General features: G+C 41.0%; 1 protein-coding gene across 1 annotated transcript; it reads left to right on the top strand.

The window, feature by feature from the left end:
* On the top strand, positions 1-22,244 carry fech (ferrochelatase). The gene is made up of 11 exons (XM_084934620.1): positions 1-213; positions 2,116-2,206; positions 5,828-5,947; positions 8,203-8,351; positions 8,764-8,898; positions 9,300-9,406; positions 10,300-10,398; positions 12,431-12,538; positions 13,835-13,999; positions 15,011-15,070; positions 18,488-22,244. The coding sequence occupies exons 1-11, from the start codon at positions 174-176 to the stop codon at positions 18,623-18,625; spliced, it is 1,212 nt and encodes a 403-aa protein (XP_084790746.1). The 5' UTR covers positions 1-173; the 3' UTR covers positions 18,626-22,244.
* The last annotated feature ends 219 nt before the right edge of the window (positions 22,245-22,463 follow it).

Here is a 22,463-nt window from a genome sequence, read left to right as displayed (position 1 = left end):
GCTGTTATAACTCTTAACGGAAGTCCGTGCAGGCAGCCGGCGGTAGCTGAAGGAATCTGGCTGTGGTGTCGGATAGTACCGTGAGTTACTGTGGATCCAGCAGCAGAGAGTCTCAGTATCCAGCCTTAATCTTAGCAGGCGCGGAGACGTTTTTTGCGTCAGTGAAAGCGAACATGATGGCAGCCCTGGGCAGCGCCGGTCGTTTGATCCAATGTGAGTGTGATTGCGCCGCCAAGTTAGCCTGAAGAGAAAACTTCCAAGTTTTACTGGTTTTCTGAGGATTTAATGTCAGGGCATAAACAGCATCACAGCGCTTATTTTACACAGTTTACGGTCACTGAATAATTTTATTATTATTTGCCAGAAACTCAACAGCACGCTTCTGACATTGACATCAATATTTTGTAAATGTAAAGTTAGCTCAGGGGATAGCATAACAACTTCCTGGCCGGATATGCCCCTCGCTTTTAACAACCTCCTTTATTTTGCCATATTACTGACTTTTTTTTTTTTTTTTTTACCGTCACCGTCGTCTTTTTTGGAATACATCGAACCCAGGTTTTGTGTATATTACCCATGCGGTTAGGTGGAAAGGCTAAAATTATCTGAATGTGTTACCATGATTTTGCTCTTATTTTGTAAACGCTGGTGTTTCTGCGGCTCATTTCCACAAGCTTGACGCGGCAGAGCTGCGTCCCTTTAGGTTACCGTGCGAACGTGAGCGTTACATAAGGGATTTATCCCATGCCTAGGCTGCATTTGGTGAGCGTCAGGTGGCCTGAAACTATCGCCAGTGTGCGCGTACACTTCGCGTTTTAGCGCCGGGAGGAAGAAAGAAAGACTCGAAGTTACACAATTGCAGCTCTGTGAACTTGCGTAACCTCAGCGAGCCCCCTGGCGGTGCGGCGCGGTACTGCTGGGAGCGGTTATGAAAGTGAAGCCGGCTGAACGCATCGGTTAGACTGCATAGTTATTATCATTATTATTAGAATAATAAAGTTTATTTCCACGAGAGCTTTCAAGAAGTACTTTCAAAGTGTTTCCCAGGATATTTGGAAAAAAAAGGGCAACCATCTAAAGAAGAGAATGCACGCAGTTAAAACGGCAATAACAGTTTAAAAGCTCATTCATGACTTCAGCTTCATAATCCATAAATAAATCTGTAACATATCCACTAATCTGAGACCACTTTAGGATTTATGGGTACTTTTAAAACGTTTAAAGTAAACTCTGTATCTGCCAGGAAGCTGGTGTTAAGTTCACTCTTGCCCAGCAGCTGGGGTTTGAGGCCTGAGTGGGTTAGGGAATTACAACAGTCCAAACATGATGAGATGAAGCAAACAAATCTTTATTTATATAGACTGTTTCATCCCAGGTGGGGGCAAAATTGGCCTCATTCATACTCTATGAACAGATTTATAACTGATTCAGACCATGCATGTGCACAGATGATAATGAATGAAGGCCATAACTTAAACACACACATCTATCATTATTTTTTTGTGTGTTTAATATTTTCCTTTTCAATAAACCCCCAAAATGCCCAGAATGACAATGAAATTAAAAAAAAGGCAATTAAATTACACGTTAAGACCAGAAAGTTTTAAGTAAAAAATCGTCAGCTTGAATCCAGCTGTGATTTTGTGTGAGCGCTTACATTTTATCTGCATTTCTATGCTCATATCAGTGCCCATTTATCTGCACAAAGCCTGAACCAGTGCAGCCATGACAGATTTAAAAAGGAGCCAAAATGCAATGGTAAAATGTTGTTGTTATTGTTATTATTATTATTATTATTATTATTATTATTATTATTATGTACTATTTTAATCCATAAGCAAAATAGAAATTAAGATTGTTATTAAAACTATAACTATACTTTCACAGTACTTCTTTGGAGAGTAGCATTGGCTGTGTTACCTCTGTTATTTTTCTGGAAGAGAGACTTTTGAGTTTAATGTAACAACAGATTTGCCTTCTCTTCACCTTAAAACTGATCGATGATTGAACTCTTCACTCATTACAAACTGATCCTTACACTCACTCACTGATTCTTGAGCTAATAAAATCATCTAATTGTTGTTCCGATGAATCGCACTGTTTCTTGTTCTTCAGTTGCCAGGAGCAGCTTGAGTCTGAGTTTGAGACGACGCTCCACTGCTGCAGCCGCCGCCTACGCCCAGACTCCAGAGACGCAGGAAAACAGGTCACACACGCCACACTCGATTTCATGTCTTAGCGAGGACATCTAATTGGCATAATGCTTTCCCTAGCTGCTTATCCTTACCCTAAATATAAAAAATGAATACCTACCCTTAAGCCTTTGCCTAAACCTAACCATAACCTAATTGTATCCCTGACACTAAAACCACATTTTGAGTCTCAAAAATGCCTTCAAACTTGTGGGGACCGGGACCACAAGGGCTGTTGGTCCCCACTAGTGATGTGTGATACCACTGATTTCCTTTCTGATCCGATACCAAGTAAAAGTCAGGGTGGTATCGACGATACTGATCCGATACCGATAGTCTGTACAAAAACGTAATGTTTCATTGTATTTCATAATACAATATATAATTGTATTATGAAATTGTAATAATATAGCTTCATAATGATTACAGGACATCAGACTACTTGTTCTTTTTGCTTAATAATGTAGAATTATCATGTAGAAATAAAAAACCTGAAGTTGTGCCCTATTTGAGCATGTTGCCTGCCTGCAGCACTAAAGGACTCCCTGAGAGACGTCTGTCTCCCCTAGCAGCACCTGTCCCTCTCCTCCTCTTCAGTTCGCCTCAACATAAGCTCGTCATATTCTGTGATGTGATTTACTCTGAGGTGTTTGACGAGGTTAGTGTTGTTGCCACAACACATCACTGTCTTGCCACATGTATCGCAAACCGCGTCTTGGCTGTTTGTGGAGGTAAAATACGTCCACACATGACTCCATTTATGCTCAGCCATTGTTGTGAGTGCGCACGCCAGGGGCTGGACACAGTTATACAGCTGTGTTTCGCACATGACTATGAAAGGCGTAAGAGGAAATAGTTCCTTCCAATTTAGACGATCTGAATGATGTAGTTTCTTTCCACTTTGTTCCTGTTAATGAAAAACTACAAATTTACCCCAAAGTACTAAAATATCGATAATTTAATATGAGAATTGATTCTAGAACATAAATGACTGGTATCAGAAGAATCGATATTTCAATATCGATCCGCACACCACTAGTCCCCACAAGTATAGTAAACTACCAATTTTTGGTCCCCACAAAGATGTTTATACCCGTCCACAAACACACACAGACACACACAAAATATGAAATAGGTGTAAATGGCTAAAGGGGTCTCTAAACACAGAGTCAGTGCCAGAGGTGGGTGGATCGATCCAAGTATTGGTATTAGATCGATACTAGCCCGATAGATTCGTACTTTCTATCATCTATGTTCAGTTTGAAGCCCACTGAATGTGCTAAATTGTTTTTACCTCAAACATTAAATAAGAATATATTATGTCTGAAAATTATAACCATTTTGTGTGTTTTTGTTGCTGTTGGCTAATTATTGTGGAAACTAAGAATCACAGTGATTTAGTGGTCATTAAAATGTGATCAATCACGACACGCTCTCCCCTTTATAAGCTGCGTTTAAAGATTAAAAGTATCGGTGTGAGTGTTTTCATCCTGCTGCTGTATTTACTTGGCATTGGATCGATACCAGAATTCTCAGTATCACACAGCACTAGCCTGTGCTGAGCATCTGTGTCTGAAGACTGCTGACGTTAGTCTGATGACGCTGCTTTAGCTGCTCTCCTATTGATTGATTTATTCCTTTTATTTCAGAAGCAAAGTCTAATAAAACCGCTCCACACCAGTGTGCAGGGCCGTATACACAAAGATTCCTGACCTTGTCTAAAAAAACAAAAAACACGTTTCACAAAGCATCTTGAGTCTAAAAGAAGGTGAAAGCCTGTCAGGAGTGAGGAGGGGAGAAGACGTCCTGTAATGATTAAAGAACAAATAATGGTGGATTTCCTTTCATCTTCTGTGAAATCGTTTCTCCTGGTCTGACCTGCTGGGGTTCATTAGAAATGACAGGGACTGTTTTCACCAGTTTGTCGACATCTTCTCACACAGGACCCGCCTCACGCCTCTTTATAAAATTCTGTCCTCCTCGAGCTGACAGTTGAGCTATATTTATGAATGCGACAGCAGATTATTGGAGTTCAAAGCTCACTGAAGGGTTTAAAACCTTAGCAGTGAAACATGTTTCTCGGAGCTGCTACGGCTGCAAGGCCTGCAGTGATGTAGCGTCAGAGGATGGAAAAGCAGCAGGCAGATAATTCCTGCTGAGCTTTGCCCACATAGGTCTACAGCATAAATGCTTTTATGCAGTTTTATGTGCATAAAAAAATACATTGGCGTCTCCTCCAAGCAGGTTTTCTTCTGTTAGGGGAAATGTTTACCCTTCACTACCAATTTTCATAACTGGACTTTCATTTATTAAAGCATAAAATGCATTTTTGTTAATGAGAAGTGGGCATAAACATCAGAACTTGTTGTGTGTGAGGAAAGAAAGATAAATGACCTTTATTAACTCTAGTAGAGCAGGGCAATATGACCAAAAATATTTATCATGATATACATTTGAAAATTTGCAATAACGATATAACTGACGATATAATTGACACTAGACAAAATGCTTTACAACTCCACAACTTTATTAGTGCAAAAAACCCATCAATGTATTTTCACTTAAACAAGCAGCTGTTTTTTATGTGCATTAAAGTTATATAAAAATGTAAGTGCAAATTCCTTGCTGACAGTTTAACCAAAAGGCATTTCCAGTGGAAATTGGCCGACATATCCTCAGCATAACCATGTATAATATCCACAAAACGTAAAAAGAGGTTAAACACACACAATACGGTAATATTATGTTGAAGCACAGTACGTATCACTCGGCGAGGCTCCTGCCTACGATAGCCGTAATGCTCCGACAATCCATCAAGTGGTGCGGGTTTGTAGCTTAGCAAAGTCGTACTGAAACATTTGACAGATTTTCGAGCGCCGTGTACGACATAAAATCGTTTCGAGGTCAGTAAACACAACCAGAATTCATACATAAGGCACACGGGATTATAAGGGGACCTGTCGATTTTCAGAAAAATCAAAGGATTGATTTTAAGTGTGCCGTATTTTCCAAACAACACGGTAATAACGACGGCCCGCTAGCACGCTCTACCAAAAATAGTGCTTCGTTGTGTATCTGACGGACGAAAGCTAAACCAGTTCCACACCACTGAAGTTGCAGCATATTTACAAACTAATTCTGGTTCATCCGTTTCATTTAACGATCCACTTTCGCTCTAGACACTGCGCATGCGCGTTTTACCCATATTCTATCGCGATATTTCATTTTCCTATCGTTGCCCAAAATTACACCGGTATTACCGTGAACGGTATGATATAGCCCAGCCCTAAACTCTAGATCAGATTTGTTAATTTGCAATTGATTAACATTAAAGTACAGACTGCTGAATGACCTGACTTTGTACTTTGTGGGGTGTAAACGCATTGAAGCACTGAGTCTGGTTTAGATCCTGTTTGGCTCAACTTTTCATTATTCCAATAATTTATGCCTTTTGTTCTTAAACGATTAAATTTACCTAACAGAAGCTCCCCCTTGAAATATCTTCCCAGTCCCCCTGGCTTCCATCCATAATTTTTCTGACCTAGATTTGGCCTAGTGCACAGTTTCTACACAGTGTCACATCTTTTAGGGGTGTTAGATGTGAATTATTGATCGTGACTCTCTCCTGTCTGCAGGAAGCCGAAGACGGGGATCCTGATGCTGAACATGGGAGGACCCGAGAAGCTAGAAGATGTTCACGACTTCTTGCTACGCCTCTTCATGGACACAGACCTGATGAAACTCCCAGTACAGAAGTACGCACACAGAGATCACGCTGCCTTAAATGCAAGGAGTTATTTGCAAATGTGAACACAAAATATAGTGACGCAAACGGCTGACCTTAGAGTTGAGGTGGTCGGTGTTTAACAGCTGGGATCTCGGTTTCCCAGCGCTCGCTCCATGCATTTAGCCCGTAATGTGAACTCTCCGGTGGACAGGATGTAAACAGGATATAAAGCTCTGATAAGAGGTCCTTCCTTCAAATAGTCCTCTGTCATCATTATTTCAGCAGGGCTTTGTGGGGATCTAGTGGATTATGTTATGCTCTCGTGCTTTTCTGAAACTCCCCAGATGTTTTCTGTTTAGATTGAATTTATGTTTCAACAAACCTGGCGACTTGGTTACATGAAATATGTGATGAATTAAAAGCAACTGCTTTATTTTTGGGTTTACACACATGTAAGCGCACACTGTGGGGCGGGCGGGGGGTTTGAGGAAGTTTGTTGGGTGACGGCTCTGTGCTGTGTCCGTGTTTGATAACGTCCCACTGAGAAGAAAAATCTTTGTGGTTTTTAGCAGCACTGATCCTTTTTAAAGCAGGCGTGACTGACCCAAGATCACACACTTTGACTTCAAAGATTGCTCCAACCTCAATATGAATGTTTTATGAGCCACTTATTGACTTTATTTAGACCTTGGGCGGTCCCGACCCCGAGGGAATGAAGCGCTATAGCGAACGTCTGGATATTTGGGTGCAAATGTGTCCTGTGACTTAACCAAGGACGTCATTCCAAACCAGCAGTTTGATCTGAACTGAGTTCACTCTATGAAGAGCTTTCCAGAAATTAAGACCCGCATCCAGTTCAGGGTCTTGGGGTGGGGCTGTCACAGGATAAGATGCGGGGTACACCCTGGACAGCTCACCAGTCTGCTGAAGGGCCTCGTGCATGGTTTTGGGCTGTGGGAGGAAGCTGGGGTACCCATACAGAAGGACCCATGCTGTCAGGTGACGGGGTTGGCCACTGCACCACCGTGCTGCCCTGCACATAAATGCACATGATGCAACTTTCTGTGCAGTTTTGGAACATTTTTAAAACATTGAAGAAATGTCAAAGTCGAACTGTAACTGAAACACAAATGACTAAACGCGTTTGTCTGTCAGTCGGCTGACCTCGGTTGGACCTCGGGGGTTAAGCCTTTCTTACACTTGAAGCTGTTTGACTGTAAAGCAGAGAGATTCCCATCAGCCACTGCTCCTCTTTGTTTGCTGCTAACATGCCATGTTAGGATGGTGAGCATTTCAGCATGCTAACATTAGCAGGGGGTCAAATGACAGCTGTGTCTAAGTATAACCTCACAGAGCAGAGCTCCCTCCCTTTAACCTCTATTTCACCCAGAAGTGAAGCTCTTTGTGTGAAGAATCTCCTTTTATTTTATTTATTTATTTTTTTTAAGTGTCATGATTGTGATCTCTGCTCTGTGTAAGAAAACAACACGAGTGTCCGTCTCCATGTTGTCCAGCACTGAGACAAACCATCCTCAGAAGCTGGACAGAATAATACTGACCTGCTAGGGGGTCATGTTGTGCATGTTTTGTATAATTTTAGACCGTTTTGTGTTTCTGTTTTATTGTTTGGCCTCTTAAAATGCTCAAATATGACGGCACAAACTCCTTGTAACCCTGCACCAGTGCTCAGTAAGGTCTGTTTGTTCATCCATGCAGCATCTGCTCATTGGACTACAACAGCATTTCATGATGTAACAGGATGAATCCAACTAGACCTGACAATAGAAATGTTAAAATAATAAATTCCTGCCATCATTGTGTACTTGGTGGTCACTTTACCTTTCCTGCTTCTGGCCATTTTGAGCAGAGTTGTCTGACAGGTTTCCCTGGGGTGGGAAACAAACAGGGTGAGGATAAATAAGGGATTAAAACCCACAATGACACAGGAATGACACAAAAACGGTGCAAATGTTAGTGCTTCTTGCTTCTCGCTGCAGAAAGTCCATGCTGGAAACTCTAAACTAGATTTATTGTCTGGTGTTTGGTGACGCTTGTGGACATGAATCTCACCTCCGTGTCCATGGAAACTGCACATCTTACTGAAAATGTTAATAATGAACCTTGACCCTTTAAAGCTCCAGAAATCACACGTTATAGTGCTGTTACAGGTCATTTGCTTTTCTTCTTCTTCGTTGCTGCGCAATAATTCACTGTATTAAATCTGTGATGCATTAAGTGTGAGTTGTGTAACTGCAGCTGTGCGATCTGCCTCCCGCTCTGCAGTAAACTCGGCCCATTCATCGCCAAGCGGCGCACACCGAAGATCCAGGAGCAGTACAGCAAGATCGGAGGAGGCTCGCCCATCAAACACTGGACGTCCATGCAGGGGGAGGGCATGGTGAAGCTGCTGGACGAGATGAGCCCTGAGACAGGTGAGGATGCCTCACAGAGGCCTCCGCTCCTCCTCAAATCTGACAGCTTACATGGAGTTAAAGTCATGTTTGGAGGCAGTTTGTGTGCTTTTATTGAGATTATGGTTTGCTTGGCTGTTGTTGGCAAAGTGTGTGTGAAATGGAGATAGTAAGACAGCGAAGGAGTGTCTCCTCACACGCCTGCAGCACACCTCACTGATAACACAGCAGCAATCTGAAAGCTGACCAGATCTGTTAGAATTTCGTCTAAAACTACGATAATCTTCATAAAAACCTCCCTTTAAGCTCCTGAAATGTTATTTTTATTTGAAGATTTCAATTAAACTGCATATCCTGCATATTCAAACTGTAATGTTGCCAGTGAGTTTCTCCCGTGCTGTCTGGTCATTGGCTGTTTCTTCTCTCTGCGCAGCTCCTCACAAGTTCTACATCGGCTTCCGGTACGTTCACCCGCTGACGGAGGAAGCCATTGAGGAGATGGAGAAAGAGGGAGTGGAGAGAGCTGTGGCCTTCACGCAGTATCCTCAGTACAGCTGCTCCACCACAGGTGATACAAGCAGGAAATGATGTCTGTTAAATGTAGAAAACATGTAAAAGGAACAATCAGAAGATTACTCAGACGTTTGTGTCCGTTAATGCCGCCACACCCAGGGTGCTGTCTGCTCTGCGAGCTCCTGATAAATACACTCTGTTCTCTCCAGACTAAATCACACTCAGCATGTTCTCAGACTGTTCCAAGAACGCCCAGCTCACACGTGAGGCAGGCACACTCTTCAAACCCACAATCCATCCATGAATCGGTGCCCACAAACTGTTTTTGGGTTACAAAATATGCATCTGAGGAAGAAACTTTGAGGAAATTTATTGATTAGTGATTGGCAGCAGCAGAGAGATTTTATTCCTGTGTAATGAAGTATTTCTCAATGTGTTTTCTTCTTTTGCTCACAGGCAGCAGTCTGAACGCCATCTACCGTTACTACAGCAACAGAGCTGACAGGCCGAAAATGCGCTGGAGTGTCATCGACCGTTGGCCCACACACCCTCTGTTGGTGGAGGTTAGAGACACACGCACTCATTTTCATATCTTAGTGAGGACATCTAATTGGCATAATACTTTCCTTAGCCGCTTACCCTAACCCTTAGGTTATGATTAGGCTCATTCTAACCCTGACACTACAACCACATTTTAAGCTCCAAAACTCCCTTCAAACTTGTTGGGACGGGCATTTGGTACAGTGGAGGCCAATTTCTGTCCTCACAAAGATGTCTAAACATGTGTGTACACACATGCAAAGTAAAACCAAACTAGTACTGATGTACACGATTCTGCCAAAAGTATTCACTCATCTGCCTTCACATCCATATGAACTTGAGTAACATCCCATTCTTAAGCCATAGGGCTTAATATGATTTTTGACCCACCGTTTGTAAAGGCTTCAGCTCTCCTGGGAAAGCTTTCCATAAGGTTTGGGAGTGTTCATGAGAGTTTTTGACCATTCTTCCACATGTGCACATGTGAGAAGGCCGGCTTGGAGTCTTTGCTCTAATTCATCCTAGAGGGTTTGAGGTCAGGACTCTGTGCAGAAAGGAATTCGGTGAGCTCCTGAGAGCGACCCATTCTTTCACAGATGTTTGTAGAAGCAGTCTGCATGCCCAGGGGTGCTTTTTTTTTTTTTTTTTTTTTTAATAAATACACCTGTGGCAGTGGGAGAGATTGGTATATTTGATTGGGTGAGTGAATGCTTTTGGTAATATAGTGTGTAAGAAAACAGAGTCAGTCAGTAAGTCACCACGCAGCTAAATGACCAGAAAGCAGTTGTGGTGGGTGATCATGGCAGCTTTTAGTCCTGACTGTGTTTTATCAGCTGAGGTAAATTTCACTAGCTGTGTTTATAATACACCATATGTGTGTGTGTGTGTGTGTGTGTGTGTGTGTGTCTGTGTCCAGTGTTTTGCAGAACATATCAAAAATGAACTGCTGAAGTTTCCAGAAGATAAGAGAGATGATGTTGTCATTCTGTTCTCGGCACACTCACTCCCCATGGCTGTAAGTATGAAAAACTACTACTGACAAGTACTATCAGTACTGCTCTAGCCCTCAAAGTAACATGCTAATAAAATACTCAAGTTTCACTCACCAGAACTGGACCACAGATTTCTCTAAGCTCTGTACTGCATAACACTCATTATATTTCTCAGATAATTCAAGTAAAAGGCTTAAAAGGGTCATAAAATCGAGTGAAGTGACTCCAGCTTGCAGCAGCTGTCTGTATCACACCCATCACCCCAAATTTGAAACTTTAATACATTTGAATGGGTGGATTATAAAAATGAGAACAGGTTTTTGTCACCAGACTGTAAAGTTTGGCATTTGCTGTCACAGTTTCTGGGGACTGACTCTTGGAAAGGAACGAATGAAGCCAGAGTGGGGTCTGGTCCTTATTACTGATGACACTGATCAGATGGTACTGGTACTGACACTCTTATAAAGACTGATGTGCTTTCCACAAATTACTACTAAAATTTACTGATATTTCTCAGTATAGGCATTTCCTTTCACAATGGAGTAGTAGTATTTATCTCTAGAAAACAAAACCCACTTCATCTTCATTTTCTTTTCGTGTAAAGAAGTACACTTTAAAAACTATTCCGATTTGTTACCTGACGGTTCATCAAAACAGATGAAAAACCTGAAATATCTCAACAGAAATCAGTGCAAATTCAGTTTGTCTTTGCTGTTAGGAAGTAGGGCTGCCACAAACGATTATTTTGATAGTCGACTAGTCACCGATTATTTTTGCGATTAGTCGACTAATCAAATCCATTGGACGTAAAACGTACAGCTTATTGCACCAGCACCCATCTGCTCTCATATAACTATCATTAGCTTGCAGCTTTAAGTGTTTAAGGTATGTGCTAACTAAAAATGAAGACAAAATGATAAGTTTATTAAATTTTAATGAAATTTGCAGATTGTTTCGGTGAAGTTTAATAAACTCCTGCTATCTAAAATATAACAGGACACCGGAGTAAATTCTCGAGCATCTCACACTTCTGATGATCAGTTGTCTGCTTGATGTTTATTCAGCTGTGTAAAAACTATAACTTTAATCTCAGCCAAACCGATTCACTCAGGAACAAATAAAATACTAAAAAAAGCCAAACAATAACATAACAAGTTATCTAAGTGACTTATATATCATGTTTAACCTGAGTAGCGAAAGACGGCGGTGGGTTTGAAAACGATTTGCCAGGAGTCCGGTGTTCTCACGGGCTCTAGTGAGCCTTGCCCCCGGCTAGCTATCGTGCTAGTGGGTAACAGACGTCTCCGAAAACGTCGGAGCGCTTTTGAAAGTATGTGGTGTCTTGATAAACTGAGCAGATATTTGAAGTTTACACAGCTACATTCTTGCCTGAAAATATGTTAAACTTTATTTTGTGACCCAAAAAGAATAATAAGAGTAATATTAAAACTAACTAGCTGCCGCCATTGTTGGAAACTGAGCTGGGCTGCGCTATGAATTCTGGGACACAGCTTCTTCTTCTTCGGGGTTTAACGGCAGCTGGCATCCTTGTACATGCAGTGCTGCCATCTTCTGTTTCAGTCCGTTATTACACTCTTAAATCCTACTACTTATTCCTGCGTCTTTTGGGATCTTACAAAGCTTCAAACGACGCGTCGACTATTAAATTAGTCGTCGACGATTTTAATAGTCGACGTAATCGTGACTAGTCGACTAATCGTGGCAGCTCTATTAGGAAGCCTATAAAACTGTTTTCTGCTGCTTAATTGGTTAGTTTGACAGCACATCTTTGGCATCTATATCCAACATGTCACCAGCAGTTCAGTGTAACTACTCACACTTTAAATCCAGGAAAGTCCCAAACTCTGTGATAGGCCAAGCTTCTCAGATGAGAGATCTGATTTCCTCGTGCCTTGTTAGCTTTCTTTGAACCATGCCATTAGGCAACAGAAGGTTTTTGTCCAGCTGAAGTACTTTCTTCCAGCACATTATTCAGGAACTGCTTAATGTGTTAATGTTGCTTAGCGCCGTGCTGTTGTGTGCCCTGTGCTGCAGGTTGTAAACAGAGGTGACCCGTATCCTCAGGAGGTGGGAGCCACAGTTCAGAGGGTCATGGAAAGACTGGGTCACTGTAACCCCTACAGACTGGTGTGGCAGTCCAGGGTGAGTAAACATCACTCGCTATGTAATTGAATAAACCAGCAGCACCACCTAGTGGTGACAGTGTGCTGTAATAATCAGGTAACGCTGCATACTCAACACTGATCACACATCAGTTTGTAATGCTTATCAATATGGTTTTAATTTACTGAGCTTATGCTTTGCTGTTTTTCACACAACTTTCATTGTCAAAATGCTTTTTTTTTTGTTTGTTTTGTTTATTTATTTACTTTTTGGCATTATTTCACCCTGAGCCTGACTTTAAAAAGACAAAACGCACATAGCGACATGGTCACCACAGGCCAAAGAAAGTCTGTGACATTCAGCGACTGAGTAATGATGGATTAAGTGACCACTAGTGATGCAGAGTGGGCAGGTTCCAAGTAAGGGGGGCATCAACACAAGAAACAATTTGCTCATCACTTTTAACTTTGCAGCTGCCTGGTTGTTGCTAAGGGACGTTCCAGACTCCAGTTGCCTAGGTAACCTTCTATTTTATTTGCCACACCATCAAAATACAGATAAGAGCATCCTTTGCTCTCATAGGTAGTCGCTCCATTCGCCTAAAAGTTCAGTAAAGTTTAACTTGGGATTTTCTATGGGAAATACTCAATGTCACCTAGGCAACCGGAGCCTAGACTGTCCCCTATGTCACCATCGGTGACAAAATGCTTTACTTCCTACATGAGCAGGAGCCCATCTGGTCACCGTAGGTAAGAATAGATTTGGGCAGTGCTCACATTCCTGGCAAATGTGTTCAGTTTTTCTTTAGTTCTGCAGACAGACTCTTCCAATCCAGCTTTACCTTCTTATTATACTTACATGCAGCTAAACTATTAATATTATTTAGACCTGGCCGGCCTGCTTTTGTGTTTTGTGTTGCCACAAGATGGAGCCACTTGTCTGACTAATATTTTTGCTATTTCAGAGTAGAAGCCCTCAAAGCTCCTCAGTGCTCAGGTCACAGGGCCTGGCAGCTTACATAATTCACAAATGATAAAAATTTCACAGTGGAAGAGGACTCTGAGTTGTCACTGGCTACCTGTAGGGCAGAATGAATAACCCAACATGTGTGAAAATGCACAGTATGTGGTACATACAGTAACACAGGGTACCAGAGATAGCCTTCCTGCAAGAAGATCATGGTATCAGTTTTATTTATTTTATATTTAATGGGATTTCAAGAAAGGTCACGGGGTCGTTTACGTCCTCACTGAACCAGGAACACCTGAAACGACCTTGGACACGTCATCCATCTATAGAACTTAAGTCAGCCATGTCCTGTGTGTGGTCTCTCAGGTGGGGCCCATGCCGTGGCTCGGTCCCCAGACAGACGAGGTGATCAAAGGTCTGTGTGAGCGAGGGAAGAAGAACCTGCTGCTGGTGCCCATTGCCTTCACTTCGGACCACATAGAGACCTTACACGAGCTGGACATCGAGTACAGACAAGTGCTGGGAGAGGAGGTGAGAGGGGAAAAAAGCAGTGTTTATATACATTTCCTCAGTTTTTATGTAAAAATTAACTGGTACATAAATACTGATTTAAAAGAACAGAATAAATCTGCAGCAGCCTTTGAAGAAATAAACTGAAGCAGGCAGAAAGTCAATTAGCCAGACCTGCTCTTTCTCTAAAGTCCTTAGAAAGATTCATTAAATAGGGGAAACGTATCTATGCATTTGTGATCTACAATTAGGGCTAAGGTCTTTGTACTGGTTGTTTTGGTTAGCTAAAGTGTGTGTATGTGTGTGAGGTTTGTTTCCAGCAGCCCAGTGCCCTCTGTCTGTCTGAAGGCACCAGTAAAATGGCCACCAATCAATGTGACTGGTGCCATAAAGATACACATGCTTATACCCATGAGGAACCATCGAAATCGTTTCTAAACTTGAACCTGAAGAAACACATCTGTCTTCCAGTCCCAAGTTTTGAGGTCTGAAATGCTATTAAAAAAAAACGTACTCCACCAAAAATGTATAACACCTCTACACACCTGATGTATTAAATTCCTCGTGTTTGGATTTATTTACTCCAAAACAAGACTGTCGCATTAACTGAGCGTTTACTACCTTTTTTCTGTGTGAGTCTAAATTGTTGGTAGATATGTGCAGTTCCAGTTTTTCCCAGTGGGCTGGAGAATATCATGACGGTCATTTTAACTGATGTGTTGTGGTCGTGAATCACATATGAGCTGTGGCAGTGACTGCATTTTCTCTTTGGGTCTATTGAGTTTCTAAAGCTCAAAAGCCAAACGAATGACTGCATAAAGCTATAAAATGGAGTAAAGCAGCAAATGCTGACCTTTTTAAGTCCACAATCAAGAGACTCTTTGGTGTTCTGACTCCACGTTCAGAACAGAAACTCAGACAGGAGCAAAGGAATGAGGAAAAGGGGGGGGGGGAGGGAGGTTTTGTCCCCTAATTTTGCAGTTTTCTAAGATGTTATGAACATTTGTGATGTGTTGTTATTTTTCTTTCCAGTGTGGGGTGGAGAACATCAGGAGGGCCGAGTCATTGAATGGGAACCCTCTCTTTATGAAGGTACCTGTCACACACTAACCTGACCCATGTTTGCAGAACAAAGATTTTCTTTAAAAGAAATGCAGATGCCTAACATGAAGTGCCACGCTGGTTTTTAAAGTCATGTTTTGATCCCTTGCGTTGAGCATTTTGGCTCTAATGTCATATGCAAGTGTTGCATATATCTCAGAAACGGAGTTGTTAACCACCGACTGCCCTTTATACAGTCCTTTTTACTTCAAATATGACCATAATTGACAAAATGAGCATCATCATCAATCAAATAACAGTTAAAATGAGCAACTTGGACAATAAACCCATCAAGAAACTCTTCACTGAGGTCGCAGATCAAGTGAGAAGTAGGGTCGTTTTTCCCATAGACTTCTATGTAGTTGCTGCTCTATTTTATAACCAAAGGAGTTGCCCTCTGCTGGTCATTGGAAAGAATGCAGATCCAGCTTGCATATATATTCGTAAAACAATATGAAGACTGACTTATACAACGGGTAATTATTAATAGGTGCAAATAAATGTGGAAAAATGTTCAACCCCATATACAAAAGAATAAGTGTGAGTTTTCAGTTGGTAGATAAATTTTCACTCATGTTCCCAGACTGTAAAATATTCAGATTTCTTTTCAAACTTGCAAACTTACAGCTCTGTCATCAAACCTTTTCTCTATTAATGCCAGCAGAAAGGACGAGTAAAGTAAATGACAACAGTATATGTACAGTAGAAGAAGAAACGAGCAAAGATAAAGTTGAGGTATGCTGCAATGTTCCCGTGGGGCATGTTCATGTCATATGACATTTCTTTCCTGTCGTAGGTGAAACCTTTTCGTTGGCACCATAGAGCTTTTTACCACATAACATATATAAGAAGTTAGTTTTCACAGTAAAACTTCTGAATCTGAATGAGGTGGATGTGATTTAACCTTCTAGGCGAACTGCATAAAATGATGAAACCTGTCATTTTCCATTCCCACTAGGTGGCGATCTAAGTAAAGATTATCATGTACATGTGTTCCAAGGCAGGACTTCTATCACATGAACTTTGGGGCAGATTGGGCGATCCAGGTTTTGAGCTGCAGCAACTTTTTGTGTTTTACTGTTTCATGACGAATCATTGAAATTTGCCCTGGCACCATGGAAACGCTCTTTAGCAAAAACGCAAAGAAGAATTCATTAAAGTACACTGCCTGGAAATGGCTAAAACTGGACCAAAGTTGCATTGTAAATTAAAAATGGGGACCTTCCTGTTGTGTTCAGGGTATGGCTCTCATAGGTGTTTTTATACCCTTTGGGATGACACACATGTGAGCCAAATTTCATACATTTACATAAAACAAGCGGCTGTTTCATTTGACTTTGCAGGCAAGACCCATAAAACCATATTTAGGTATGAAATCTGTAAGGGGGTCAAAAGAAGAGATGGTCCTGTGAAGTAGCTGCAGCCATGAGATGGTGAATGAATGAGTGAATGCCTCCTTGTGTCCTTCGTTCTATCCTTTATCTCTTTCCTTCTCCATTGTCACTATTTTTCCTTCCATCCCTCCTTCCTTTCCTCTCTCACCTCCCTCTTTCCCTTCATCCTCAACCCTGAAACCTTTCTCACAACAGGCAACTCCTCCAGCTGTATCGTGTGTGTTTGTGTGTGCGTGTGCACAGGGTTTATTAAAGGAAAGGGGAAAGGGGCAGATCAATGGGAACCTTTAGAGCTGACTACAGTAGAACTGAACCGCCCGGCTGGCTGGCTGGTCAGGCCCGCCGTGCTCAGAGACCCCTTGCCGTGTGTGTGTGTGTGTGTGTGTGTGTGAATCAATATCCAGAGGATGATTAGTTGGTAGTTACTGAAGGATGGTTTCCTTGGTGTGGTTTTTAGTTTCTCAGTGAGCTGCTGCCGTCTGCAAGTAGCAGCAGCTAGAAAATAAAGAAAAATGCATTCATCAGGATTTTTACTGCACACTCTGGCTGGTGTTGAAGCTTCATTTTTTTTTTTTTAAAAAAAAAAGAAGTTCCCCTCAAAATTACTACACCTAACAACTTTTTAAAGAAATTTCAGAGTTGCAAAAAATGTCACCTGTAAGACTAAAATTACAACAGTTCAGGTAAAGTTTTGGAGCGCTCCCGTCATCCTGTATGTTTGGTATAAGGGGATCTTAAGAAAAAATTTGCACTTCAGCAGTTGAATGAATCATGTGACTATTGTAACGCCCACCAATAGGTGCACTCGCTCCAGTCTAGTGCATTAGCTGAAGTTGTAGTTCATGTGCACTGTGTTTGTAACCTTGTTGAGTAAATGTTCATTTGCTCACAGATGTGGTCAGACATTTCCATCCACTCATCGTGGGCATGAATGTCGTGGTAATTCTGTGCTTTTAATGATATCTTTGAGCTGTTCTTTTTCCAGAGTGGAATAATTGTACAGCCTACATCTTTAATGACTATTTATTTAAAAAAAAAAAAAAAAAAAAAACACTACAAGTTGGTACACAACTTCATTCATTTATTGTTTTTTCTCAGTTTCAAATACACATTAATTATGCATGCAGGTAGCAGCTCTGCCAGTTGCTTTTGGTCAAATATCCTGCCAGAGGCTTGTTGATGGATACCATTTGTCTTGGCAGAATTGGTAGCTTATTTAACTTGGTCTCCTGGTGCAGATCTGGCTTTAAGCATAATCCACAAATTTTTCAATACGGTTGAGTTCGGGGATTCGGAAAGGCTATTCCAAAGGCTTAATGTTTGCCTGCTATTTTAAAACTAGTTTTGATATGCGTTTTTGATCATTGTCTTATTGGACCAACCACTTGTGTCCAAAGTTCTACTGTCTTACTGATTTGACAATTTTGGAGGTAGTCCTTCTCCTTCTTTATTCCAGGCCTATTAACGGGAAGTTAATATGCCTTGACCTTATCAACTTGAAATATTGCAGAACCTATAGCACAACATTAAAAGATTTAAGTGTACATGTATATTTGAGCCTGTGTGGATTAAAGAAAAGGATTAAAAGTTCTTGTTTGTCTATTTATTTTCTATTTAATGTCTTTCTAAGACATTAAAGATGTATGCTGTACAATCCTGTGTTTAAAACAAACACAGTGAAAAGGATTCTTATTGGCTTTTTACCCACAAAGGTTTCAATTCTGATTATAGTAACCACCACCATTGCTTCGGTGCTGTGTTCTTTATGCCTTTTAAAGCTTAATATATATTTGCTTTGCCGGGTTACAGCATTAGTTACAGCGTAGGGTTTCAGAAAGGTTTGCAGATATGTGCCCAATGTAGAAGTTATACTTAAGATGGCCTACTTTCTTTTAGCCTTTAAAATTAAAATGCTGACTCCAGCCATCTGTTTACTGGTTATATTGAGCCCTAATCTGTGAGGCAGAGTTTGAACATACTTGTCTGACTGCTGATATTCATTTATCTCGTTCAGGCCTTGGCAGACCTGGTCCAGTCCCACTTGAAGTCCAACGAGCCATGTTCCCGTCAACTGACCCTGCGCTGTCCGCTGTGCACCAACCCCACCTGCGGAGAGGCGAAATCCTTCTTCGCCAACCAGAAGCTCTCATAGAAACTCAAGACACACATTCTGATGCAGCAGGGCTACCTGTGGAGGAGCTCGAGGCCTTCTTCTAAAAAGCTTCATTCAAACGCACAAGCCCACACCACCTCTCCAACAAGAGTGTCAGTTAACCAGGAAATGCCACCAAGAAAGGACCAAATGGTTTCTGCAAATGTATTCTCACACACACAGTTACTTTAGGTTTTGGTCTTTAGATGGGACTAATATCTGCCTTTCAAAACCTCTTTATGCTACTTAAATTCATCATTTTATTTCACCAGAGAGGTTAAACCGTCAACAGATACCATTTGGTCAAAGCTTGTGCAGATTAGAGAACTGGGACATCACATGACAGGAAAAAATTGCACTAAAAACTGCATTTCCCCTTACTCACATTCCATTTGCTTTGCCCCTGCAAACTTCCATCAGAGACCCCGTTTTCTTGCCTCTTCGCTGGTGCTAAATGACTAACAGTCGGCCATGATGACACAACACGCACCCAAAGGGTTCTGGGCTGTCTGGCTATTTCCTTCGCCCTTCATCTCACCTGCTGCTTCACGCCATTGTCTCCCCAGGTGGTAGCCCCGCCCATCCTGCTGTAACTCCTGCAATTTGATTGGAGGAGGTTGGATCCTGCGTGATAGGAGGGTACTGGCGGGCTTAAGAGAGAAAAAGAGGTTTATATTTAAATTAAATAAAACTAAATGAATTATTGTGATGATCCTTCATCTGCTCTAATTTCATAAATGAACCCCAGTGAAGCTGGGAAACTAGAGTCACACACTGACCCTGTGAGTGTCATAAGCAAGCTAGAAAAATACGTTGCTTCTGTTTTCCTGCTGAGGGAAAAACGGAAACCAAAACAAGTCAAAAAGTGATGAGGGATAATCGAACTGTTCACATCTTGAGCTGTCCATATCGGTAAAGGTCCAGCCTGTGAGTTAGGGGTTGTGTGCAGCTATTTATTTTGAGAGCAATTGGCCCAGTGACGTGACCAGGAGATGAAATAGTAGCTGCATATTTTTTTTTTTTTCTTTTTTCAAATAAAGTAAAATGAATGTAATGAAGAGACCAGTCAGAAATGTGACTTAAAATTGTAGCTTAACAAGGAAGAAGTTACCATAAAATTGTGAAACTATATCAGTGAGGCTGCTCATGAACCCTCCATGAGGAAAAACAAAGGGGGAACAGATGTTATTGGTTTTTATAGTAGCAGTACTGTTTTCACAAATTGAATAACAGCCACCAACATCATCAAGCTTAAAAATATCTGGAAAAGGGGGGGGGAATGACATTGTCTGTATCTGTATACCTGAAACTGAAGCTAAACCTAATCTCTTTAAAGATGAGGAAAGTAAGAAGGAAAAACAAGCAATTAAAAAGAAAAACTAAGTGATCAACACAAGATATCCTCACATCTGTTAAAGGTTTTAAAGGCTCGTACAGCTATAAGGCCGAACAGATTTGGTTTCAATGGGTGTAACAATTCTGAAAAGACTAAAATCATCATATTAATGCTACTTACTCCCATTTTTCTATTGGCCATCACCAACTTGGAGTTTTTAGTTGCTGTTATGGTTTCTCTTGTGAGCCAGTAGATCAGTACTAGTTGAATACTTTAAATCTTCTTTATCAGTATAGGTGCTGAGTCGGTCTCAATTCCATCACTCTCTAACCAGAGACAACATCAGAAAATGTCTTTATTCTTAAAAGTATCCCATCCTTTGGGGCATGATAAGAACTGGCTTCAGTTTGGAAGGACTGAACAAAATGTAGATGAGTGCAGAGAAGTAGCTCAAAAATGACATTTGTCAGGTGTTTAACTGCAGTTTACCTCTGACTGCTGTCTGCATATAGAAACAATTCATCCTGATATTATTGTATCCAATTTAACCAGTGATTAGTCTGAATTGACGAATTCTATAATTGATTTCAGTGTGGGTTGATAAAACTCCAGATGTCGTCTCAGTGACTACTGGTTTGATTCCACCTGACTTCCTGTTGTCTTGGAAATGTCCGGGATTTGGGAAGTGATGTTTGATAGTGATGTGTTGGTCGCAAACGAAATGGCTCTTAGAGCCGGATCTTTGACGTGAACGACGCGAGCCGGCTCCTTATCGCGAGCCGTGGAGTTTTTTTTTTCTTTCTTTCTCTCACCCTCTCTCTCGCACTTTTTTTCCACTTCACTCGCACGCGAGCCTTGTGCTTTGTGCTGGGCAGAGGGGGGAGGGGCGGTAGTTATACTCGCAGTAGCACAGGAACAGAGCGGGAGGGAGAGAGAGAGAGAGAGAGAGAAAGAGAGCCAGGGACAACAACGTCACATTAGAAAGGTATAGTAATCATCCACAACTGAATACAGTTGTGGATGATAAAGGATTCAGAAAGTTTATTCATGCAGGCCCATAAGATAGAGAATGTGCATCTTATTTTTATTTATATTTATTTGTGTTGTGGTTTCCAGTGTTTTGTGTTGTTTCACTTTAAATTGGTTTAAAAGGAAAAAGCTGAACATTTATATAGTTAAAAGAAGCACGTACAAAACACAACAGAAGTGCTCCAGGATGCTAGGCACAGTGTTGAGCTTTTGTTACCTAGTGGCTACACAAGCCAGCAAGTACCAACGACTTGATTTGGTGTGTGGTAGTAACAGGTAAATGAACTTTTTTTTTTTTTTTTTTTTTAATTATTTGAATATATATGAGTGCTTGTGTATAAATACACAAACAATACGCACATGCTTTCAATTGTGTAATTTAAGTGATCAAGGTAGCTCTGTTTTGAAGTTCAGTTAACGCTAGGAATGTGTTTTGGAGTTTGTACGTGTTTTGTCTCTAGGGGCCACCACATATATTTATATATAAACATATATAAATAAAACCACTTTTTTTTTTTTTTTTTTTTTTTACATTAGTAATTCCTTTTGTGCATAATTTTATATTATTGTTAATAATAAATTAATTAAAGCAACAAAACAACCTGAAGAGCCGGTTGGGAGCCGAAAGAGCCGGCTCTTTTTAGTGAGCCGAGCTGAAAGAGCCGGTTCTCTAAAAAGAGCTGGAAATCCCATCACTAATGTTTGACCTCTGACCCTGTTCCTCCTTTACTGGTTTTGTTCTGTTATGCAGTGATAATGTGCCTTTTTTACACTGGCTGACTAAAAATACTGGACTTGTGCTGTATGTAAATTATACGCGTGCTTAACCAAAATGCTGACAGGAGAACTCCATCCTGAAATCTGAATTTGCGTGTTTCTGCTGTGGTCAGTGCCATTTATTTAAAAATACATTAAAAATAAAATCTAACCATAATATCCAGAAAGTAGTTAAACTGCTGGGGCTTTACTGCACATGTTTCAGTAATGACCAGTCTCTTTAAGGGTCTCCCCTCCCTAAAACTCCACTTTCTTCTGTTTGGCCACTTTCTGGAAGCTTGCTTTTTTGTGTGTGTGCTATTTGGAACTATGACCATGTGTAAATTTTGCAACACTGTATCATTGTGTCAAAAAATAGGGAAGAGCTACAGATATGTAACATTTAAAAAGTAGCAAGTACAGGATATTTACATAGTTTAGAAATGATATGAAAAACTGAAGGCTTGAACCTGTTTGTAGAAGCTAATGGAGCTCAAATCAGCCTTTTCATGGTGCAGGTCGTTCTCATATTTTTGCCAATGCTTGCAAAAAGTTTCTAAGATATTTTTGCTCCTACATTTTTCTGCTTCAACTGTACAACACAGACAGAAATGCACTATACAACGTGTACTCATCCGATACCAGACGTGTTAGTGTGCTTCCACATTCTTTTTTGTGTGTGTGTGAGAGTGAAATGCGTGAAGTATTAGTCAGTCT

Source organism: Perissodus microlepis, chromosome 7, assembly GCF_051167445.1.
Source record: "Perissodus microlepis isolate ML-2025 ecotype Zambia chromosome 7, ASM5116744v1, whole genome shotgun sequence".
In the NCBI taxonomy this organism is placed as follows: Eukaryota; Metazoa; Chordata; class Actinopteri; order Cichliformes; family Cichlidae; genus Perissodus; species Perissodus microlepis.
This window is presented reverse-complemented; position numbering and strand designations above follow the sequence as displayed.

Excerpts from the sequence above, each read along its gene's own strand:
- fech (XM_084934620.1), top strand. The coding sequence starts at position 174 with ATGATGGCAGCCCTGGGCAGCGCCGGTCGTTTGATCCAAT. Across the intron at positions 12,539-13,834 it reads GACTGGTGTGGCAGTCCAGG|GTGGGGCCCATGCCGTGGCT; the intron begins GTGAGTAAACAT and ends GTGGTCTCTCAG. Across the intron at positions 14,000-15,010 it reads GACAAGTGCTGGGAGAGGAG|TGTGGGGTGGAGAACATCAG; the intron begins GTGAGAGGGGAA and ends TTTTCTTTCCAG.